The 21692-nt window shown below is 42.8% G+C and overlaps 1 protein-coding gene across 1 annotated transcript in view; it reads right to left on the bottom strand.

Annotated features, from left to right (window-relative positions):
* The window catches only part of asap1a (ArfGAP with SH3 domain, ankyrin repeat and PH domain 1a), a 167619-nt gene extending 148376 nt beyond the window's left edge, over positions 1 to 19243 (bottom strand). Inside the window, exon 1 of the mRNA XM_023977522.2 lies at positions 18667 to 19243. Coding sequence (XP_023833290.1) covers positions 18667 to 18792 — 126 coding nt within the window. The 5' untranslated portion in view covers positions 18793 to 19243. The remainder of the gene's footprint in view (positions 1 to 18666) is intronic.
* Positions 19244 to 21692: the final 2449 nt, after the last annotated feature.

Genomic DNA, 21692 nt, shown 5'->3' on the forward strand with positions numbered 1-21692 from the left:
AGCTGTGTGCTAGTCGTTTAAACATCTCTGTGCTTTTAACATGCCAATACCTCTCACAAATACAAGTAGTGATGAAGTCAATCTCTCCTCCACTTTGAGCCAGGAGAGATTGACATGCATATTATTAATGTTTGCTCTCTGTGTACATCCAAGGGCCAGCCGTGCTGTCCTGTTCTGAGCCAATTGCAATTTTCCTAAGTCCCTCTTTGTGGCACCTTACCACACGACTGAACAGTAGTCAAGGTYTGACAAAACTAGAGCCTGTAGGACCTGCCTTGTTGATAGTGCTGTAAAGAATGTAGAGCAGCTCTTTATTATGGACAGACCTCTCCCCATCCTAGCTACTGTTGTATCAATATGTTTTGACCATGACCAACTTGCTCAATTTCCACATTATTCATTACGAGATGTAGTTGAGGTTTAGTGAATGATTTGTCCCAAATACAATGCTTTAAKATTTTGGAAATATTTAGGACTAACTTATTCCTTGCCACACATTCTGAAACTAACTGCAGCTCGTTGTTAATTGTTGCAGTAATTTCAGTCACTGTAGTAGCTGACATGTATAGTGTTGATTCATGCACATACATAGACACACTGGTTTAACTCAAAGCCAGTGGCATGTTGTTAGTAAAGATTGAACAAAGTAAGGGGCCAAAACAGCTGCCCTGGGGAAATCCTGTTTCTACTTGGATTATGTTGGAGAGGCTATCATTAAAGAACACCCTCTGTGTTCTGTTAGACAGGTAACTCTTTATTCACAATATAGGGGGAGGTGTAAAGCCATAACACATATGTTTTTCCAGCAGACTGGTGGATAATGTCAAAAGCCGAAAGCCTGTTTGTTTACTGTAAAATAGCATTTTATCTGGTCAAACACAATTTTTTCCAGAACTTTACTAAGGGTTGGTAACAGGTTGATTGGTCGGCTATTTGAGCCAGTAAAGGGGGCTTTACTATTTGTAGGTAGCAGATTGATTTTTGCTRCCCTCCAGGCCTGTAGGCACARACTTTCCTAAGACGCTTAAATTGAAGATATGACAAATAGGAGTGGCAATATCGTCCGCTATTATCCTCAGTAATTTCCCATCCAAGTTGTCAGACCCCGGTGGCTTGTCATTGTTGATGGACAACAATCATTTTTTCACCTCTTCCACACTGACTTTTCGGAATTCAAATATACATGGATGTGTAGTGTCAGCGTTTGTTGCTGGCATGTCATGCCTAAATTTGCTAATCTTGGCAATTAAAAAATCATTAAAGTGGTTTACAATATCAGTTGGTTTTGTGATGAATGAGCCATCTGATTCAGTGGATGATGGAGCCGAGTTTGCCTTTTTTCCCAAAATGTCATTGAAGGTGCTCCAAAGCTATTTACTCATTCTTTATGTAATTTATCTTTCATAGTGTATTTTCTTCTTTTTATTCAGTTTAGTCACATGATTTCTTAATTTTTCAATACGTTTGCCAATCGGTTGTGCAGACAGAACTATTTGCCATTCCTTTTGCCTCTTCCCTCTAAACCACACAATTTTTCAATTCCTCATCAATCCAAGAAGATTTAACCGTTTTTACAGTTTTCCTTTTCTTATTGGGTGCATGCTTATTAGTAACTGGAATAAGCAATTTCATAAATGTGTGAAGTGCAACGTCTGTTTGCTCCTCATTACACACCACGGACCAACAAATATTCTTTACATAAAAAACATAGGAATCACTACAAAACGTATTGTATGACCTCTTATACACTATATTAGGCCCAGACTTTGGAACTTTGGTTTTCCTAGATATGGCTACTATATTGTGATCACGACATCCGATGGATCTGTACACTGCTTTCAAGTACATTTCTGCAGCATGATTTCAACATGTCCTGAATGGCAGTGATGTACTGGGCCGTACTCACTACCCTCTGTAGCGGCTTGCGGTCGGATGCCAAGCAGTTGCCATACCAAGTGATGATGCAGCCAGTCAAGAAGCTCTCAATGGTGCAGCTGTAGAACTTTTTCATGATCTGAGGGGCCAGGCCAAATCCATTCAGCCTCCTGGGGCGGCAGGTAGCCTAGTGGTTAGAGCGCTAGGCCAGTAACCAAAAGGTTGCTGGATCAAATCCCCGAGCTGACAAGGTAAAAATCTGTCATTCTGCCCCTGAACAAAGTAGTTAAACCCACTGTTTCCCGGTAGGCCGTCATTGTAAATAAGAATTTGTTCTGAACTGACTTGCCTAGTCAAATAAAGGCTGAATCCTGAGCAAGAAGAGGCATTGTTGTGCCCTCTTCACYGCTGTGTTGGTGTGTTTGGACCATGATAGATAAAAGCCCAACGAGCATGTGTTACTAGAATGCTAACAAATCCTATACATGGGAATTCCTGTATTGGATACATGGTAAATGCTAACTAGCGTGAGCAAACAAACTAACCCCACGGACAGACAACTCAACAAGTTATACAAGTATCTCAAAAGGCTACTCACAGTTTACTGCACACACAAAACAAATATTAGACAGCAMGAGGGGATCCAGGATCCCTTGATCCAGAAGGGGATTGTCTCTAGCAGTTTCTGTTACCAAGATGCTTGATCTTGCAAGCCACTAGCTAACAAGTTAGCAAACCAAATACACAGCTGGATATAATAAATGTTGCACATCTTAAATAATTCACTTTAAACTAGGGCTGCCAGAATTAAATCAGTTTAGTCAAGTTAACTTTTTGTAATTTTAGTGCACTCATTTTCATTAATCGTGATTCATCGCACTGAAAGTATCCTAAATACACTAAAGCATCCAAAATATATAAAAACAGCCATGTCAAAACAGGTTTACATTAAGGTTAAAGAAAGTGGGCTTCATCAATTTACCAGATTTTCCTAACCGTTACAAAATCAAGAGGTCAGTATTCTTGTAATGCTTTTTGCATAATATTTTGGCATTAATCACAGCAAATCCTGCAATTAACTTAATTAAAAACTACTTTAAACAATAGTTGTGAATCTCATACAGACGTAAATCACACGCTGACCTGGAGTGACTGACATCACAAAGCTCCCGTTTGCTCATTGTGTTTCTTTGCTTAAAATCAGCCATTTGGGGAATGTTTCATAATGAAAAATAATCTGACACGTGAAATGAAGAACGTGATGTGCTTTATCTATTACCTTGTGCACAAGTTGAATGGAGGTATTTATTAAAAGCACAAACATTGAAATGTATTTTAAAAAATACGCAAAAAKAATATTGAACAGTAGTGACTCTATTGAAAATCATAACAATGGGTATTTCAAAATACCCTGATATACAGTATAAGGTACACCGCCCAACCCTAGTGCTAACACACACACACAAATGTTAGAAACATAAATACAGATATAATCGCCTCGCAGACCCACAGTGCGATTATCTTCAAACTACATAAACAAGCCACGGATTGAAACAGTTAATTGAATAGAGCCACCTCGTATTTGACACGCACAATTCGAAGCACTCCAACACTGAGATGAAGCCTGTCGTTACCGCATTATTACTGCAGTAAGTTTCTACTGGTGGGTTTTGTGTCTGCATCGGTAGCCCTGAAATCCTCTGACTGCAGTGTCTGTGCCTGGGGTTCTTCTCTATGTTTMGAAAGCCCAGCGCTCTCTCTCTCTCTGGATTAGATTATCAGTACTGGAAAATGCATTACTCTCTGTTCATTCTCTCCCTCTATGTTCTCTCTCTCGCTCTTTGACAGATCTTGCCATAGTCCAACTCTGGATCCCCTTTTGACAATACCAAACTAACGGTACTAGTTAATTTTTTTCTACCCCCTTTTTCTCTCCAATTTCGCTGCAACGCCCCAACGGGCGGCGAAGGTCGAATCATGTGTCCTCCGAAACATGACCCACCAAACCGCACTACTTAACACCCAGCCGCTTGACCCGGAAGCCAGCCGCAGCAATGTGTCGGAGGAAAAACAGTCCATCTGACGACCGAGATTAGCTTGCAGGCGCCCGGGCTGCCACAACGAGTCGCTATAGCGTGATGAGTAAAGCCCCCCCCCGGCCAAACCCTCCCCTAACCTGGACGACGCTGGGCCAATTGTGCACCGCGCTATGGGACCTCCAATCACAGCCGGTTGTGATACAGTCCAGGATTGAACCCGGGTCTGTAGTGACGCCTCTAGCACTGCGCCACTCAGGAGTCCCATGGTTCTAGTTTCTAATCACCTGCTGATGTTGATTATCTGCACTWGTTAGAATCTCAGCCCTAATCATGAAAAGATAATTTTTTCATGGACAATGACATTCAACCGCCATTGCAAATGGACAGTTGTGTCAAGTGTTTATTACACAATGCCTTCACTTGTTTTTTGATAACTAAAGGATATTTTATTTTCTGGCATGGCGTACACTGGTATCCCTGCTGACTGATTGTCTGTACATTGGAATTGCCATCTGTGCTTATATTCCAAAAGAAACTAATCAGACTTGTGCCATGGTAACCATGGCTCTCTAAGGGATGAATGATTTGTATGAATGAAACAAGTAGACATCGGCAAGAATACACACTCGGACACAGATCTCTCTATTTGCCGCTTTTTTGCTCATGCAACTCAAATTGACACAAAAAAACAATATACAGATCTACATTACAGTTAACAGTATAAGTCAAATATAGGCCCATTGAACTATGCCTGTGTGTATGAATCTTGGCTTGAATCATCGTCAACAAATGAACACACAAACACACCTCAGTTCTATGGCAGTGTGTGTAGGCAGGGAAGTGGGGTGATTGAAGGCTTTGTTTTAACAATGAAGGCAAGTCAATTACAACAACGTAAATGACACGGACATCCTCTTTTTGTATATGTTCATCCATACAGTAGGAATTCAGATTTTTGCTCAATGACTTGTGAACTATTGATCCATAGATTTAGTTGCCTGGCAACTCATCCTGTGGCAGTGTGTGGCAGTGTGTGTAGGCCTTCTTGAAGACGAACAACGTATACTAAATGCTTCAGTCTGGTTTTAGACCCCATCATAGCACTGAGACTGCACTCGTGAAGGTGGTAAACAACCTTTTAATGGCGTCAGACCGAGGCTCTGCATKTGTCCTGGTGCMCATAGACCTTAGTACTGCTTTTGATACCATCGATCACCACAACTCTTTTGGAGAGATTGGAAACCCTAATTGGTCTACACGGACAAGTTCTGGCCTGGTTTAGATCTTATCTGTCGGAAAGATATCAGTTTGTCTCTGTGGATGGTTTGTCCTCTGACAAATAAATTGTACAGTTCGGTGTTCCTCGAGGTTCCGTTATAGGACCACTACTGTTTTCACTATATATTATACCTCTTGGTGATGTAATTCGGAAACATATTAAACTTTCACTGCTATGCGGACGATACACAGCTGTACATTTCGATGAAACATGGCGAAGCCCCAAAATTGCCCTCTCCGGAAGCCTGTGTTTCTGACATAAGGAAGTGGATGCGGCAAATGTTTTACTTTTAAACTCCGACAAAACAGAGATGCTTGTTCTAGGTCCCAAGAAACAAAGAGATCTTCTGTTGGATCTGACAATTAATCTTGATGGTTATACAGTCGTTTAAAACTGTAAAGGACCTCGGCGTTACTCTGGACCCTGATCTCTCTTTTGACGAACATATCAAGATTGTTTCAAGGACAGCTTTTTTCCATCTGCGTAACATTGCAAAAATCGGTACATTTCTGTCCAAAAATTATGCATAAAAAGTAATACAAGCTTTTGTCACTTCTAGATAAGACTACTGCAATGCTCTACTTTCCGGCTACCCGGATAAAGCACTAAATAAACTTCAGTTACTGCTAAACACAGCTGCTAGAATCTTGACTAGAACCCCAAAAATGTATCATATTACTCCTGTGCTAGCATCTCTACACTGGCTTCCTGTTAAGGCTAGTGCTGATTTCAAGGTTTTACTGCTAACCTACAAAGCATTACATGGGCTTGCTCCTATCTATCTTTCCGATTTGGTTCTGCCGTACATACCTACACGTACGCTGCGGTCGCAAGATGCAGGCCTCCTAATTGTCCCTAGAATTTCTAAGCAAACAGCTAGAGGCAGAGCTTTCTCCTATAGAGCTCCATTTTTATTGAATGGTCTGCCTATCCATGTTAGAGACACAGACTCGGTCTCAACCTTTAAGTTTATTGAAGACTCATCTCTTCAGAAGGTCCTATGATTGAGTGTAGTCTGACCCAGGGGTATGAAGGTGAACAGAAAGGCACTGGAGCGATGAACCACCCTTGCTGTCTCTGCCTGGCCGGTTCCGATCTCTCCACTGGGATTCTCTGCCTCTAACCCTATTACAGGGGCTGAGTCACTGGCTTACTGGTGCTCTTCCAAGCTGTCCCTAGGAGGGGTGTGTCACTTGAGTGGGTCGAGTCTGACGTGATCTTGGCCCCCTCGGGTTCGTGCAGTGGGAGAGATCTTAGTGGGCTATATTCGGCCTTGTCTCAGGGTAGTGGTGTGCGGGCTGTCTCGACCCCTCACACATAATAGTGTTGACCATGGGGTAGAATATATAACCACACCACTTTGGGTGTGGTTATATCCTGCCTGGTTGGCCCTGTCCGGCGGTATAGTAGGACGGGTGTCTCGACCCCTCCTGTCTCAGCCTCCAGTAATTATGCTGCAATAGTTTGTGTCGGGGGGCTAGGGTCAGTCTGTTATATCTGGAGAATTTCTTCTGTCTTATCCGGTGTCCTGTGTGAATTTAAGTATGCTCCCTCTAATTCTCTCGCTTTCTCCCTCTCTCTTCTCTCGGAGGACCTGAGCCCTAGGACCATGCCTCAGGACTATCTGGCCTGATGACTCCTTGCTGTCCCCAGCACACCTGGCCGTGCTGCTGCTCCAGTTTCAACTGTTCTGCCTGCGGCTATGGAACCCTGACCTGTTCACCGGACGTGCTACCTTGTCCCAGATCTGCTGTTTTCGACTCTCTCTCTACCGCACCTGCTTTCTCTAACTCTGAATGATCGGCTATGAAAAGCCAACTGACATTTACTCCTGAGGTGCTGACCTGTTGCACCCTCTACAACCACTGTGATTATTATTATTATTAGACCCTGCTGGTCATCTATGAATGTTTGAACATCTTGGCCATGTTCTGTTATAATCTCCAGCCGGCACAGCCAGAAGAGGACTGGCCACCCTTCAGGGCCTGGTTCCTCTCTAGGTTTCTTCCTAGATTCCTGCCTTTCTAGAGTTTTTCCTAGCCACCGTGCTTCTACATCTGCATTGCTTGCTGTTAGTGGCTTTAGGCTGGGTCTCTGTATAGCACTTTGTGACATCGGCTGACATAAAAAGGGATTTATGAATACATTTGATTGATTGATTCTGAATTTAATTGAATTGCTCCATCGATCACTCCATACATCCATCTGAACCTGACATCCTAGAAGTCGTCAAAATTATGAGATTTATGATTTGTGTAGGCCGTTTTCTGGGACTAATCATAACGGTTTGAATGTGTTCATATTTGAGAAGTCATGGGGAGAGCAAATCCAGACTCATGGTGAAGAAGAAAAGTTAGTGGCCATGGAATTTGGCCGGATCGATGTGGATGGGTAGCCAGTCAATAAATGTAGTAACATCATATCCAATGATCCTGAAGTGGATGTTGGTTTGAATTGCTCAAAAATCTATTTACAACAATGTGATTGAGGACGACTTAATGGACCTATTTACAATCCAAAGAGGAAACGACTCGAGCAAGCTCATCAGATCTAACGACACAATGTCTGGAAAAAGAAAAGGGGATAAGTGGGAGGAAGAGAAGACAAGTTGATAGACACTGGAAAAATGGACAGACACTGTGGATGAGTCATCAGGGCAGAGTCCCAGCCAGCCATGGGGAACAGGGACATCATTAAGTAAAATCCCAGCCTGCTTTCAAAATGAGGGTTGTGTTCACTCCCCACCCATGGTCTACTCCCCAACTAGGAACAATCCCTGAGTCTGACATGGTGCTTATTCAACCTTAAGAGTTAAGTTCTGTCGACAACACCTAAAAGACATTACAATGTAGTTCAAATGCATTGTTAGACCGGTAAAAGCCTATGTCCTTCCCCCAAACAATGTTAAGGGATTTGAAAAAATGTTTTAATGTCAATGCAATCCAATCCATTAGGAGTTACTGAATGTGGAGGTGTTTCATACATCTGTTCAGTGCTCTTTCTTGAGGAAAATATGTAACATTGTACAGTATAATATGCCCAATTCTACATCACGGACAAGACTATTATATTCGACCCCATGGACAAGACTATTATATATTCTACCCCATGGACAAGACTATTATATATTCTACCCCATGGACAAGACTATTATATATTCTACCCCATGGACAAGACTATGATATATTCTACCCCATGGACAAGACTATGATATATTCTACCCCATGGACAAGACTATGATATATTCTACCCCATGGACAACACTATTATATATTCTACCCCATGGACAACACTATTATATATTCTACCCCATGGACAACACTATTATATATTCTACCCCATGGACAACACTATTATATTCTACCCCATGGTCAACACTATTATATTCTACCCCATGGTCAACACTATTATATTCTACCCCATGGACAACACTATTATATTCTACCCCATGGACAACACTATTATATTCTACCCCATGGACAACACTATTATATATTCTACCCCATGGACAAGACTATTATATTCCACCCCATGGTCAAGACTATTATATTCCACCCCATGGACAAGACTATTATATTCACCCTCATCCAACGCTTAACCTACATTAGCCGACATATAAAGTTGCAATCATGGTACATCTAAAACAAATGCCCATGTGGTAGTGTCAACCTCTCCCATTGTTCTAGTAGTGCAATGCTTCCCGTCTCCCTGGCTGGCTAGCAGTAGCAGGCCAGGTGAGTGTTGTGCGCTAGCCCCTATAAGTAGATTAATACCCTCGCTGCATCCCTCCAGCACTGTAGCTCTGAAAAACACTCTCCTGTAACACAAGTGCACTACGGCTTCTGTCTATATTTAGCACACAACAAATCCCCACTCTTCAGAGGATGTAAGATGAGCTTTCTAGACTTCACGTTGGGACAGTTTAATGTGATTCCAAAAAAAGTGTACAAGGAAGGCACACAGGGATTGGGTATGTGTATTTCTTAGGAAATAAATTAGATAACTGTCAATACACAATTATATGTTCACAAAAGGTAACTTGGTGAGCAGAAAGGCTGCCTATCTGGCACAATAATTATACACTTTGTCAATTGTTACAGGGACTTTGAAATTGGTCATTTTCCTTTATAGCAACCCACCTGAGACTCACACACGGAGATGTTGGAGGACAGGATCAGCAACAGTGTAACACCCTTGGAGCTGTATAGGGGTTAAGTTCCTTGCTCAAGGGCACAACAGAAGGAGATGGCATCTAGGATACTGATGCCAGCAACCGTCTGGTAGGGCCCATTCCCTACCAGATTTGTCCCAGTCAGCACTGGGATTCGAACTGGCCACCCTCCCATTTCTTGCCCTACTGTTAAACCTCTAGACTACCTGCTGTCCCTATTTAAAAAGGGGAATTTCACCCTGGTGGACCGTGGTTGTTTCGATCAATGTTCSAGGGATTTCGAGGTCAGTGAGATGTGTTTCACACATAATTGTCCACGAAGAGGGCGGGACTTGGATTTGCGCCGAATATACACCATGATAGGGTTGAGAGATCTGAAAATAAATGTAGTGCTGCTTTTTATCCTCCTCTATGTTATACCGATTGAACTATCCATTTTTGTGTGTAGATATGGATGTCCTTGTTTGATAGTGCCATTGGACATTTTTCAGCACTCTCTGAAAGACTACAACTCATGTTGGGCAGTGCTTCCTGCTCTGGCCTCGTCTCTCCCCCAAGACAGAGGCAGACACAACACAAAACCCTCTTGGAAAAACTAAAGAACTGACCAGACACAATGGCTTCAAGTGATTCCTCTCACCAATACGAATTCAACCATGGAGCACTTTGTGATGTTCTATTAGCTGAATGGTTACATTCAACCGTACATGTTTCAACCGGAATATAGGGAAGAGGATTCTAAACAAAAAGTTGGATTTAGCTAGAAAATCTGCTACAGCCGATGCCAGCACCAAGAGGGCAGATGAAGAGGGCTAAGTAAGTAATTGTTCATGGAAGCCACCTAGCTAGCTAACTTTGGTTTATCTACTGAAACCCACATTGTGTATTGCTGGCTAAAACACACTGTGTACAGTAGGGGGAAATCAAATTATTTTCTGTTTGCTAACTTGGGTAGGAAGCTACGTAGCTAGCTAGTCTAGCTAAACAGCTGCCAGTAGCCATATATGACAAAGAGAGGTTTTACAAAAGGAAATCTATTGCATCTTGATTGTAAAACCTCTTCTCTTTTAAGTCGTAGATATGGCTACTATGTACTAAATGTACTACACAGCAAGCTACTAATGGTACAACCAGCCACCTAAACCTAAAGGTTTACCAGCAAACATCTGTGGTGTTTCGTCTGTGGTGTGTAATGAGGAGCAACCAGACACTGCACTTCCCTCATTAATGAAATTGCTTATTCCAGTTACTAATAAGCATGTACCCATTAAGAAAATGACTGTAAAAACTGTTATATCCCCTTGGATTGATGAGGAATTGAAAAATGAGGTATGAGGTAAAAGGTACGGCAAATAAGTCTGCCAGCCCAKCTGATTGCCATACGTACTGCAAATTAAGAAATCATGTGACTAAGATAAATAAAAATAAACTATACTATGAAACAAAGATAAATGATATAAAGAAGCTTTYGAGCACCTTAAATGATATTTGGGGGGCAAAAAAACAACTTGGCTCAATCATTRATTGAATCAGATGCCTCATTTATCACAAAACCCACTGATATTGCCAACTAGTTTAATGACTTTTTCCATTGGCAAAATAAACAAACTTAGGGATAGACATGCCAGCAACAAACGCTGACACTACACATCCAAGTATATCTGACCAAATTATGGAAGACAAGAATTGTACTTCTGAATTGTGTAAAGTCAGTGTGGAAGAGGTGAAAAAATGATCATTGTCTAAAGACAAGCCACCGGGGTCTGACAACCTGGATTTAAAATGACTGAAAATAATAGCAGACGATATTGCCACTCCTATTTGACCCATTTTCAATTTAAGTTCACTAGAGAGCGTGTGCCCTCAGGCCTGGAGGGAAGCTAAAGTCATTCCGCTACCCAATAGTAAAGCCCCCTTTACTGGATCAAATAGCCGACCAAATCACTGTTATCAACACTTAAGAAACTTCAGGAAGAAAATGGTGTTTTACCAGATACGCTTTTTCACAGTAAACAAATTGACAACAGACTTTCAGCACGCATATAGGGAATGACACTCAACAAGCACGGAACAAATGACTGATGATTGGCTGAGAGCAATTGATCAAATTATTGTGGGGGCTGTCTTGTTAGACTTCAGTACAGCTTTTGACATTATTGATCAGTCTGCTGCTATAATGTGGATAAAGAGTTACTTGTCTAACACAGAGGGCGTTCTTTGATGGAATCCTCTCAAACATATTCCAGGTAGAAGCAGGAATTCCCCAGGGTAGCTGTTTAGGCCCCTTGCTTTTTTCAATCTTTACTAACAATATGCCACTGGCTTTGAGTAACGCCAGTGTGTCTATGTATGTGGATGACTCAACACGTCAGCTACTACATCAACTGAAATGACTGCAATACTTAAAGAGTTGCAGTTAATTTCGGAATGGGTAGCAAGGAATAAGTTAGTCCTAAATATTTCCAAAATTAAAAGCATTGTATTTTTTGGGGGACAATTTATTCACTAAACTCTAAACATCAACTACATCTCGTAATGAATAATATGGAAATTGAGCAAGTTGAGATGACTAAACTGCTTGGAGTTACCCTGGATTGTAAACTGTCATGGTCAAAACATATTGATACTAGAGGTCGACCGATTAATCGGAATGGCCGATTAATTAGAGCCGATTTCAAATTTGTCATAACAATCGGTAATCAACATTTTTGGACACCGATCATGGCCGATTACATTGCACTCCACGAGGAGACTGCGTGGCAGGCTGACTACCTGTTATGAGAGTCAGCCTGCAAGGAGCCACGGTAAGGTGCTAGCTAGCATTAAACGTATCTTATAAAAAACAATCAATCTTAACATAATCACTAGTTAACTACACATGGTTGATGATATTACTAGTTTATCTAGCTTGTCCTGCGTTGCATATAATCGATGCGGTGCCTGTTAATTTATCATTGAATCACTTCGCCAAACGGGTGTTTTAACAAGCGCATTCGCAAAAAAGCATTGTCGTTGCACCAATGTGTACCTAACCATAAACATCAACGCCATTCTTAAAATCAATACACAAGTATATATTTTTAAACCTGCATATTTTGTTAATATTGCCTGCTAACAAGCATTTCTTTTAACTAGGGAAATTGTGTCACTTCTCTTGCATTCTGTGCAACAGAGTCAAGGTATATGCAGCAGTTTGGGCCGCCTGGCTCGTTGCGAACTGTGTGAAGACTATTTCTTCCTAACAAAGACAGCCAACTTTGCCAAAAGGGGATGATTTAACAAAAGCGCATTTGCGAAAAAAAGCACAATCGTTGCACGAATGTACCTAACCATAAACATCAATGCCTTTCTTAAAATCAATACACAGAAGTATATTTTTTTAAACCTGCAGATTTAGTTAAGAAATTCAGGTTAGCAGGCAATATTAAACTAGGGAAATTGTGTTACTTCTATTGCGTTCATTGCACGCAGAGTTAGGGTATATGCAACAGTTTGGGCCACCTGGCTCGTTGCGAACTAATTTGCCAGAATTRTACGTAATTATGACATAACATTGAAGGTTGTGCAATATAACAGCATTATTTAGACTTATGGATGCCACCCGTTACTTAACTGCCACCTTAACTGTGTATAGTATGTCTTCACTGACATGTTCAACCTGTCCCTGACGGAGTCTGTAATCCCAACATGTTTGAAGCAGACCACCATAGTCCCTGTGCCCAAGAACCCTAAGGTAACCTGCCTAAATGACTACCGACCCATAGCACTCACATCTGTAGCCATGAAGTGCTTTGAAAGGCTGGTCATGGCTCACATCAACACCATTATCCCAAAAACCCTAGACCCACTCCAATTTGCATACCGCACCAACAGATCCACAGATGATGCAATCTCTATTGCACTCCACACTGCCCTTTCCCACATGGACAAAAGGAACAGCTATGTGAGAATGCTATTCATTGACTACAGCTCAGCGTTCAACACCATAGTGCCCTCAAAGCTCATCAATAAGCTAAGGACCCTGGGACTAAACACCTCCATCTGCATTTGGTTCCTGGACTTCCTGATGGGCCGCCCCCAGGTGGTAAGTGTTGGTAACAAAACATCCGCCACACTGATCCTCAACACGGGGGCCCTTCAGGGGTGCGTGCTCAGTCCCCTCCTGTACTCCCTGTTCACTCATGACTGCGTGGCCAGCCACGTCTCAAACACCATCATTACGTTTGACACAACAGTGGTAGGCCTGATCACCGACAATGATGAGACAGCCTATAGGGAGGAGGTCAGAGACCTGACCGTGTGGGAGATGATCGTGGACTACAGGAAAAGGAGAAACGAACACGCCCCCATTCTCATCGACGGGACTGCAGTGGAGTAGGTTGAAAACTTCCTTGGCGTCAACATGACCAACAAAATAACATGGTCCAAGCACACCAAGKCAGTCATGAAGAGTGTACGACAAAACCTATTCCCCCTCAGGAGACAGAAAAGATTTGGCATGGGTCCTCAGATCCTCAAAAGGTTTTACAGCTGCACCATCYAGAGCATCCTGACTGGTTGCATCACTGCCTGGTATGGCAACTGCTCGGTCTCTGACCACAAGACACTACAGTGGGTAGTGCCAGCAGCCCAGTACATCACTAGGGCCAAGCTTCCTGCCATCCAGGACCTCTATACCAGGCGGTGTCAGAGGAAGGCCCTAAAATGTGTCAAAGACTCCAGCCACCCTAGTCATAGACTGTTCTCTCTGCTACAGCACGGCAAGCGGTACCAGAGCGCCAAGTCTAGGTCCAAGAGGCTTCTAAACAGCTTCTACCCCCAAGCCATAAGTCTCCTGAACAACTAATCAAATGACAACCTGGACTATTTGCATTGCCCCCATCCCCCCCACCCTCTGCTACTACTCTCTGTTATTATCTATGCATATTCACCTTAATAACTCTACCTACATGTACATATTACCTCGACACCGGTGCCCCCGCACATTGACTCTGTACCAGTAAATAGCCCCGCTATTGTTATTTACTGCTGTTCTTTAATCATTTGTTAATCTTATCTCTTACTTTCTTCTTGTTAGGTATTTTCTTATAACTGCATTGTTGGTTAAGGGCTTGTAAGTAAGCATTTCACTGTAAGGTTTAAGAGATGTGAAGTGTGACAAGAAAAGAGCTGTGCAGTCACTGCAGTGCAATGAACCCAGTGTGCCAACATCAAAAGACCATCATGCACCTCTTCTCTGCCCCAGGTGATTCATCTGTTTTGCCTTGCATTTCCCCAAGAGAATATGAACACATRAGGAAACCAGAGAGTTGTCAACTGGAAGCCTAAACAGAGGCATTAAAATGATTCAAAGTGAAATAAATGGCCTATAATAGGCAGACAACTGCGTCATAGCAACCTGTGAGCTCTTCTGTCTTCCTTTACGTTCCAATGCATTCGCCACAGTTTACCAATTAGCTGATGTAGATCTCATTGCAAGCCCGTTTTTGGGGGAGGATTTTATTGGACAAAGGCATGGGTTACAGAGCATGGTGAGCATTGGTGGACAGGAAAAGATGCAACACTCGCTCACCATATTCTTTGTTGTATTAAGCAAGTGATTCTGAAGAAGGCTATGAAGGCCGGAAAAAATCTATCTTTTAAACTTGCTTAATAAAACTACACATTTTTAATGGCGAGCGAGTGTTGCGCCTTTTCCTGTCCAATGAGGTTTACATATTTTTAGGTTGCACCTCTACTCACCTTGGTTGAGCACCCTCTACTTATTTCCATGGTGAACATTGGTCACAGATCGCCCAACCAGGGCTAACGTGTTAAAATTCCAGTAGCATCATTGTAGCCTCTAATATATCATAATTTAAATAATTTGCATTGTGCCGTTTCACATCACTGGTTCCCTTTACTACACAGAATACTTATACACACATTCCCCAGTAAAAACATGTAGGCTACTCTATTCTATGTCCTTCCTAACTTCCCTATTGGCTTCTCCCATTCTGTCTATCCCTTTTCCGAGGACAAATCATTTTCGGAGTGGCTGCGTGGCCAAATTGTCTGGACACCTCTTCCCGATCAACTGAACCTTCTGTGCATATGTGGGATTCTCTCCATAACAAACAAGCCCATTGTCAGACTCTGGTCTACACGCGCATATCGTTCGGTTCACCAGACTTAGAACAGACTACTCTGGCGTTGCAATCAAATTGTGCTGTGCTGCATGATTATTGAGAAGCAGAATAACATGTGTATGTTATTTGGGGTTAAAACGCAGAACAGGCTACTCTGGCAAATTTCAATCATGTGCAGTCTATCAAATCGAAGGGGTGTTGCATGATCATTGAGAAGCGAAAMAAGTTATTTTGCCCCAATGCAATGTGTAGACTGCGTCATGATTATGTTTGTGCTACTGCAATATCCTTAGGTTGTATCCTACATCCTAAATTAGCCCACAATAAAAAATACAAAAATGAAATGTTCATTTTCAGAGTTTTTATTTAAGCCGTTTAGAAATGAGGCAGAGACGTTAKTAAACTAACACATGCACAGCCTCAGCAACATGGCCCAGTTCACCGAGTAGGGGGAGTTTTCACTGGGTGAAAAGTGATTGCATCCATTTTGTAACTGGGCTACCTCCCAGACACGAGTCCCCCTGTAACAGGAACGCTTCCGTCCCTCTCCTTGCCCCAACCTGGGCTTGAACCAAGGACCCTCTGAACACATCAACAACTTCCTACAAGAAGCACCGTTACCTATCGCTCTGCAAATGCCGCCACAACTACAATGTTTCAGAGCGACTGACGTCACTTATACTTAACAGTGCTAACTATCTAGCCATTTCCCATTAGTTACACCCCGTTSAAAGCTGATGTCAAGCACGTGGAGTATTATTTTTTATATACTAAGCAGGTCAGTTAGGAACAAATTCTTATTAATAATGACGGCCAAGGAACGACAGCTCGGGGATTCGATCTAGCAACCTTTCGGTTACTGGCGCAACGCTCTAACAACTAGGCTACCTGCCGCCCCGAATCAGTATATGGCATTGCAATATCACACAGCTTTGCTGCACATGTGAACTGCTATGGCCATAAACAGCCTAACTATTCTAAAAAACTTTAAAAACTTGTGGGGGGGGGGGGTAAAACTAATAGGGCCGCCAGTGTGGGAACCCTGCTCTACGGGCATATCAAAGTTCCAGAGTGGGAACCCTGCTCTATGGGCATATCAAAGTTCCAGAGTGGGAACCCTGCTCTACGGGTATATCAAAGTTCCAGAGTGGGAACCCTGCTCTACCGGCATATCAAAGTTCCAGAGTGGGAACCCTGCTCTACGGGTATATCAAAGTTCCAGTGTGGGAACCCTGCTCTATGGGCATATCAAAGTTCCAGAGTGGGAACCCTGCTCTACGGGCATATCAAAGTTCCAGTGTGGGAACCCTGCTCTACGGGCATATCAAAGTTCCAGTGTGGGAACCCTGCTCTACGGGCATATCAAAGTTCCAGAGTGGGAACCCTGCTCTACGGGCATATCAAAGTTCCAGTGTGGAACCCTGCTCTACTGGCATATCAAAGTTCCAGTGTGGGAACCCTGCTCTACGGTCATATCAAAGTTCCAGTGTGGGAACCCTGCTCTACGGGCATATCAAAATTCCAGCGTGGGAACCCTGCTCTACGGGCATATCAAAGTTCCAGAATGGGAACCCTGCTAGTTTTAAAGATATTTCCCATTTTATTCAGAGACATTGGAACAGTAGGCAATATAACCAATCACAGCCCACCTTTTACTTGTATCACTGCACATACTGCAAATCACTAGCAGAGGGCAAACATGTTTTATAAATGTTCACATTAATTCGGTTGGTAAATGCAAATTGGGATTAATTTTTAAGGTTCTTAGGAAAGTAAAGGGGGGGGGGAGCCCCAGGGACAGAAAGGAAGGGGACAAGAAAAATTTTTCCCCCCCCCCCAACCTTTTCTTTCGGGGAAAACCATTTGAATAATTTTTTTGGGGGGGGGGGGGGCCCCAATTAAAAAAAACCAGGGTTTTTTGTTGTCATTATGTTCAACAATATAAAGAAAAATTTGCCACAAATTGTGTTTTCAATATTCATCTTTATATTTGTTATATATTAATAAATTGTCTTATATATATATATTTTTTTTTAAATTGATATCAAAACACTACTCATATTACAGAGCAAAAAGTAAAGCTTCATATGACACCAAGTGTTGCTTTGTAGCACCTACAGATGAAACATTATGGAGTCTTAAAGGGATAGTACACCCAAATTACAAAATGACATTTTGTGTTCCTTACCCTGTAAGCAGTCTATGGACAAGGCATGACAGCAAACCATACTATGGTTTAGTTTCCCTGACACCGTTTCCAGGTGCTAACATTTTAGCATGTGGCACAAATACTATTCAAGTCATGGGACCAATATTAGCATGTGGAAACAGTGCCAGGGAAACTAAACCAAAGCATGGATTGCTGTCACACCTAGTCCATGGACTGCTTACAGGGTAAGGAAACCAAAATGTCATTTTGTAATTTGAGTGAACTATTTTAGATTTGAAGTTATTTAGCAGACACTCTTATCCAGAGTGACTTACAGGAGCAATTAGAGATAAGTGCCTTGCTCAAGGGCACATCGGCAGATTTTTCACCTAGTCGGGTTGGGGATTCAAACCAGCAACCTTTCYGTTTCTGGCCAGCCCTCTTAACTACCTGCCGCCTATAAAAGGAGGCCGGATATGGCCAAAATGCAATAAATATGGCAACTTTGATCAATTATTTCTCAATTATGCTTTAAGATACAGATGTCAAATGTATGTCAACAGTCTTCCTCCACGTTTTATTTAATTTCGTGAAAATKCCCCCAATCATGGTCTTTTTCTGTCCTGGTTTCGTATGGAATCATCKTTGGGACCGATCATCCTTGGGACCATACCATCCTTGGGACCGATATAAATTAAATATTAAAACAGACCTTCCAGAACAATGGACTTAACTGACCATTTATTCTTCCGCATGCCAACCACTCATCCCTGCGGAAAATGCGTGGCCCCTATTGCACAACGTGAACGCATTGTAGCCCAGCATAGCCTGCCCTACAGGTATAGCAGAATGACTGCTGTGTTGAAGCAGTTCGACAGTTGGGGACGATTTCATTCAATTTCAGGAGCCGAGCATGGACTGTGCAAGTGCAATTGCATGACATTCACATAACTCATAGTTGAGTTTATATGTTTGTTCACTGTGCTCATCTCATTGCCAATTAAGCTTTTTCTGGACGGCCTTACCTCCTCCAGAACATTGACGGTGTTCTTACAGCTTTGCAACCGGGTGGTGAAACTGGAAGTCGTGGGGGAATTGTAGTCCTCGGTGGTCTCCGAGAGGAACTCGGATACCGAGATCTGGTCTGGCATCCTTTACCACGAACTAGAGATTGAAATGGGAATTGTAGGCTACGGAATCAACCTTTGTTTAATAACACACGATGAGAGATTTAAAAAAATAAAAAATAAAAACGTATCCGTTGGATATGGTTAAATGTCCTGCCCTATACGTCCTCTCCACACTATTTCCAACCTTTCCCTCTATCCAAGCTTTAATTACACCCTTTCAGCTGTAAAAACCCGATTCAGTTGTGTCCCCGAATCCTCCAAAACAAATGGTATGGACGGGCGACAGATGTCCTCATTGCCAAATGTGGTGATAGGATTTTTCAAGAACAAGCTTTTGGGCACCGAGAGACAATTCAGTTAATGCAATTATTGTGGAGGCTCTGGCAGCCGCTTATCTTTCCCCCTTGGTTTTTTCTCTCGCCCTAACGGACCGTATCTGCTGTCTGTCATTAGCGCACGCACGCCATGTCCCTCCCCGCGTTAGTGACGAAAAGAAACAAGGAGAGCTTTGCGCATGTCTCGGCCCTGTGGGGAGAAACAGAAGTGGGAGATAAATCATTGACATAATGATTTGGGCGTGTAGAATACATTTGTAAGTGTGTAACTGATGAATTGTGAACATGAAATAATACTCTGTAGTTGTAAACACATATACTCAAACGTGTAACTGATGAGTTGTGAACATGAAAAAAACGAATTTGTTGAAATTACGCAATTATTGCCACACATGTCAATTTCACGCGCTCAGACTTTTAGCTGTACTTTTGCGCCCTACAATGACAGAAATATTGGTAGATGTGCAAATAGCCATTTGCAAGTAAGGCGAGGGAGAGAGCATGAGTTCTGGGAGGTGGGACCTGTTTCTTCTTCTATGAGGTTTAATGACTGTGGCATCAAATAAATGTTGCATTACTGCCACCAACTAGACTGGAGTATAACTCCCTTATACTTTGCTTTAAAAAAAAAAGTCCACAAATACTCTACAATAACCCATACACTCATTTTAAAACCACCTACCTACTCCGCTAAATCTATTTAGTCGTACCTCAGGCCAACAGCCAGAAAGGATGGGACACCACCACTCAACACACCCTTCTGAAATCAAATCGTGTACACCCAGATACTTCTCTGCAGCTGCCATCACAACCTACATTTTCTGCGACTTACTTTCCATCATCGCAGTACGCTTAATAACCATTGCTATAAACGCCAAACATCCAATCTTACTGAAGCATATATCACTTGTTGGCCTGTGCCTCTGTACAGATAGAGATCTCCTACTCACACCACTCCTCTCAGGATCCCTCACTCCGATCTTCCTCTACTATCTTCACTGCCTCAGCATACGGACAACTTCTGCACMACTCCAACCCTGGGAACCGTAACCTGCCTCTCTCACCAGATATTTCTGATCCCCAGCCACATGGGAACCCTACAATTAACAAATACCACTACTTTCCCCAATTTCCCCAATCCTTTGTCTCATGCCCTTCTGCACATTTRTCACACCTAGGWACCTCCCTCCTACARARTGCTGCCACATGCCCATAAGCTTGACACCTGTAACAACGTAATGCATTCGGTACAAAAGCTTGTATGGGATTACTGATAATCTAACATCACTGTCGGGCAAAGACTCAACCTCAAAACTCAAAAGAACAGACAATGACTTCTGTTTCACCACTCACGCCACCCTTTCTGCGTCACATCAAACGATGAGCATCACAAATACCGGCGAATCTTCCACTTCAGTTGGTCCATTTTCACATTTTCCTCTACCCCATTAATCACTCCTTTCAATGGTGCCCTTTTCTTGAAAGAAAAACAATTCACATCTGTGGGAGCGCCTGCTCCCACTGAACAACAGAAACAAACAATTATCACAAAACCACTTCGGGTTACCTTCAAATCAAAATCAAATGTATTTATATAGCCCTTCTTACATCAGCTGATATCTCAAAGTGCTGTACAGAAACCCAGCCTAAAACCCCACACAGCAAGCAATGCAGGTGTAGAAGCACGGTGGCTAGGAAAAACTCTCTAGAAAGGCAAAAACCTAGGAAGAAACCTAGAGAGGAACCAGGCTATGAGGGGTGGCCAGCCCTCTTCTGGCTGTGCCGGGTGGAGATTATAACAGAACATGGCCAAGATGTTTCAAATGTTCATAAATGACCCGCATGGTCAAAATATAATAATCACAGTAGTTATCGAGGGTGCAACAGGTCAGCACCTCAGGAGTAAATGTCAGTTGACTTTTCATAGCCGATCATTGAGAGTATCTCTACCGCTCCTGCTGTCTCTAGAGAGTTGAAACAGCATGTCTGGGACAGGTAGCACGTCCGGTGAACAGGTCAGGATTCCATAGCCGCAGGCAGAACAGTTGAAACTGGAACAGCAGCACGGCCAGGGTGACTGGGGACAGCAAGGAGTCATCATGCCAGGTAGTCCTGAGGCATGGTCCTAGGGCTCAGGTCCTCCGAGAGAGAGAAGAAAGAGAGAATTAGAGAGAGCATACTTAAATTCACACAGGACACCGGATAAGACAGAAGAAATACTCCAGATATAACAGACTGACCCTAGCCCCCCAACACATAAATTACTGCAGCATAAATACTGGAGACTGAGACAGCAGGGGTCAGGAGACACTGTGGCCCCGTCCGACGATACCCTCAGACAGGGCCAAACAGGCAGGATATAACCCCACCCACTTTGTCAAAGCACAGCCCCCACACCACTAGAGGGATATCTTCAACCACCAACTTACCATCCTGAGACAAGGCCGAGTATAGCCCACAAAGATCTCCGCCACGGCACAACCCAAAGTGGGTCGCCAACCCAGACAGGAAGACCACGTCAGTGACTCAACCCACTCAGGTGACGCACCCCTCCTAGGGACGGCATGGAAGAGCACCAGTAAGCCA

The sequence above is a fragment of the Salvelinus sp. IW2-2015 genome, linkage group LG32, assembly GCF_002910315.2.
Source record: "Salvelinus sp. IW2-2015 linkage group LG32, ASM291031v2, whole genome shotgun sequence".
In the NCBI taxonomy this organism is placed as follows: domain Eukaryota; kingdom Metazoa; phylum Chordata; class Actinopteri; order Salmoniformes; family Salmonidae; genus Salvelinus; species Salvelinus sp. IW2-2015.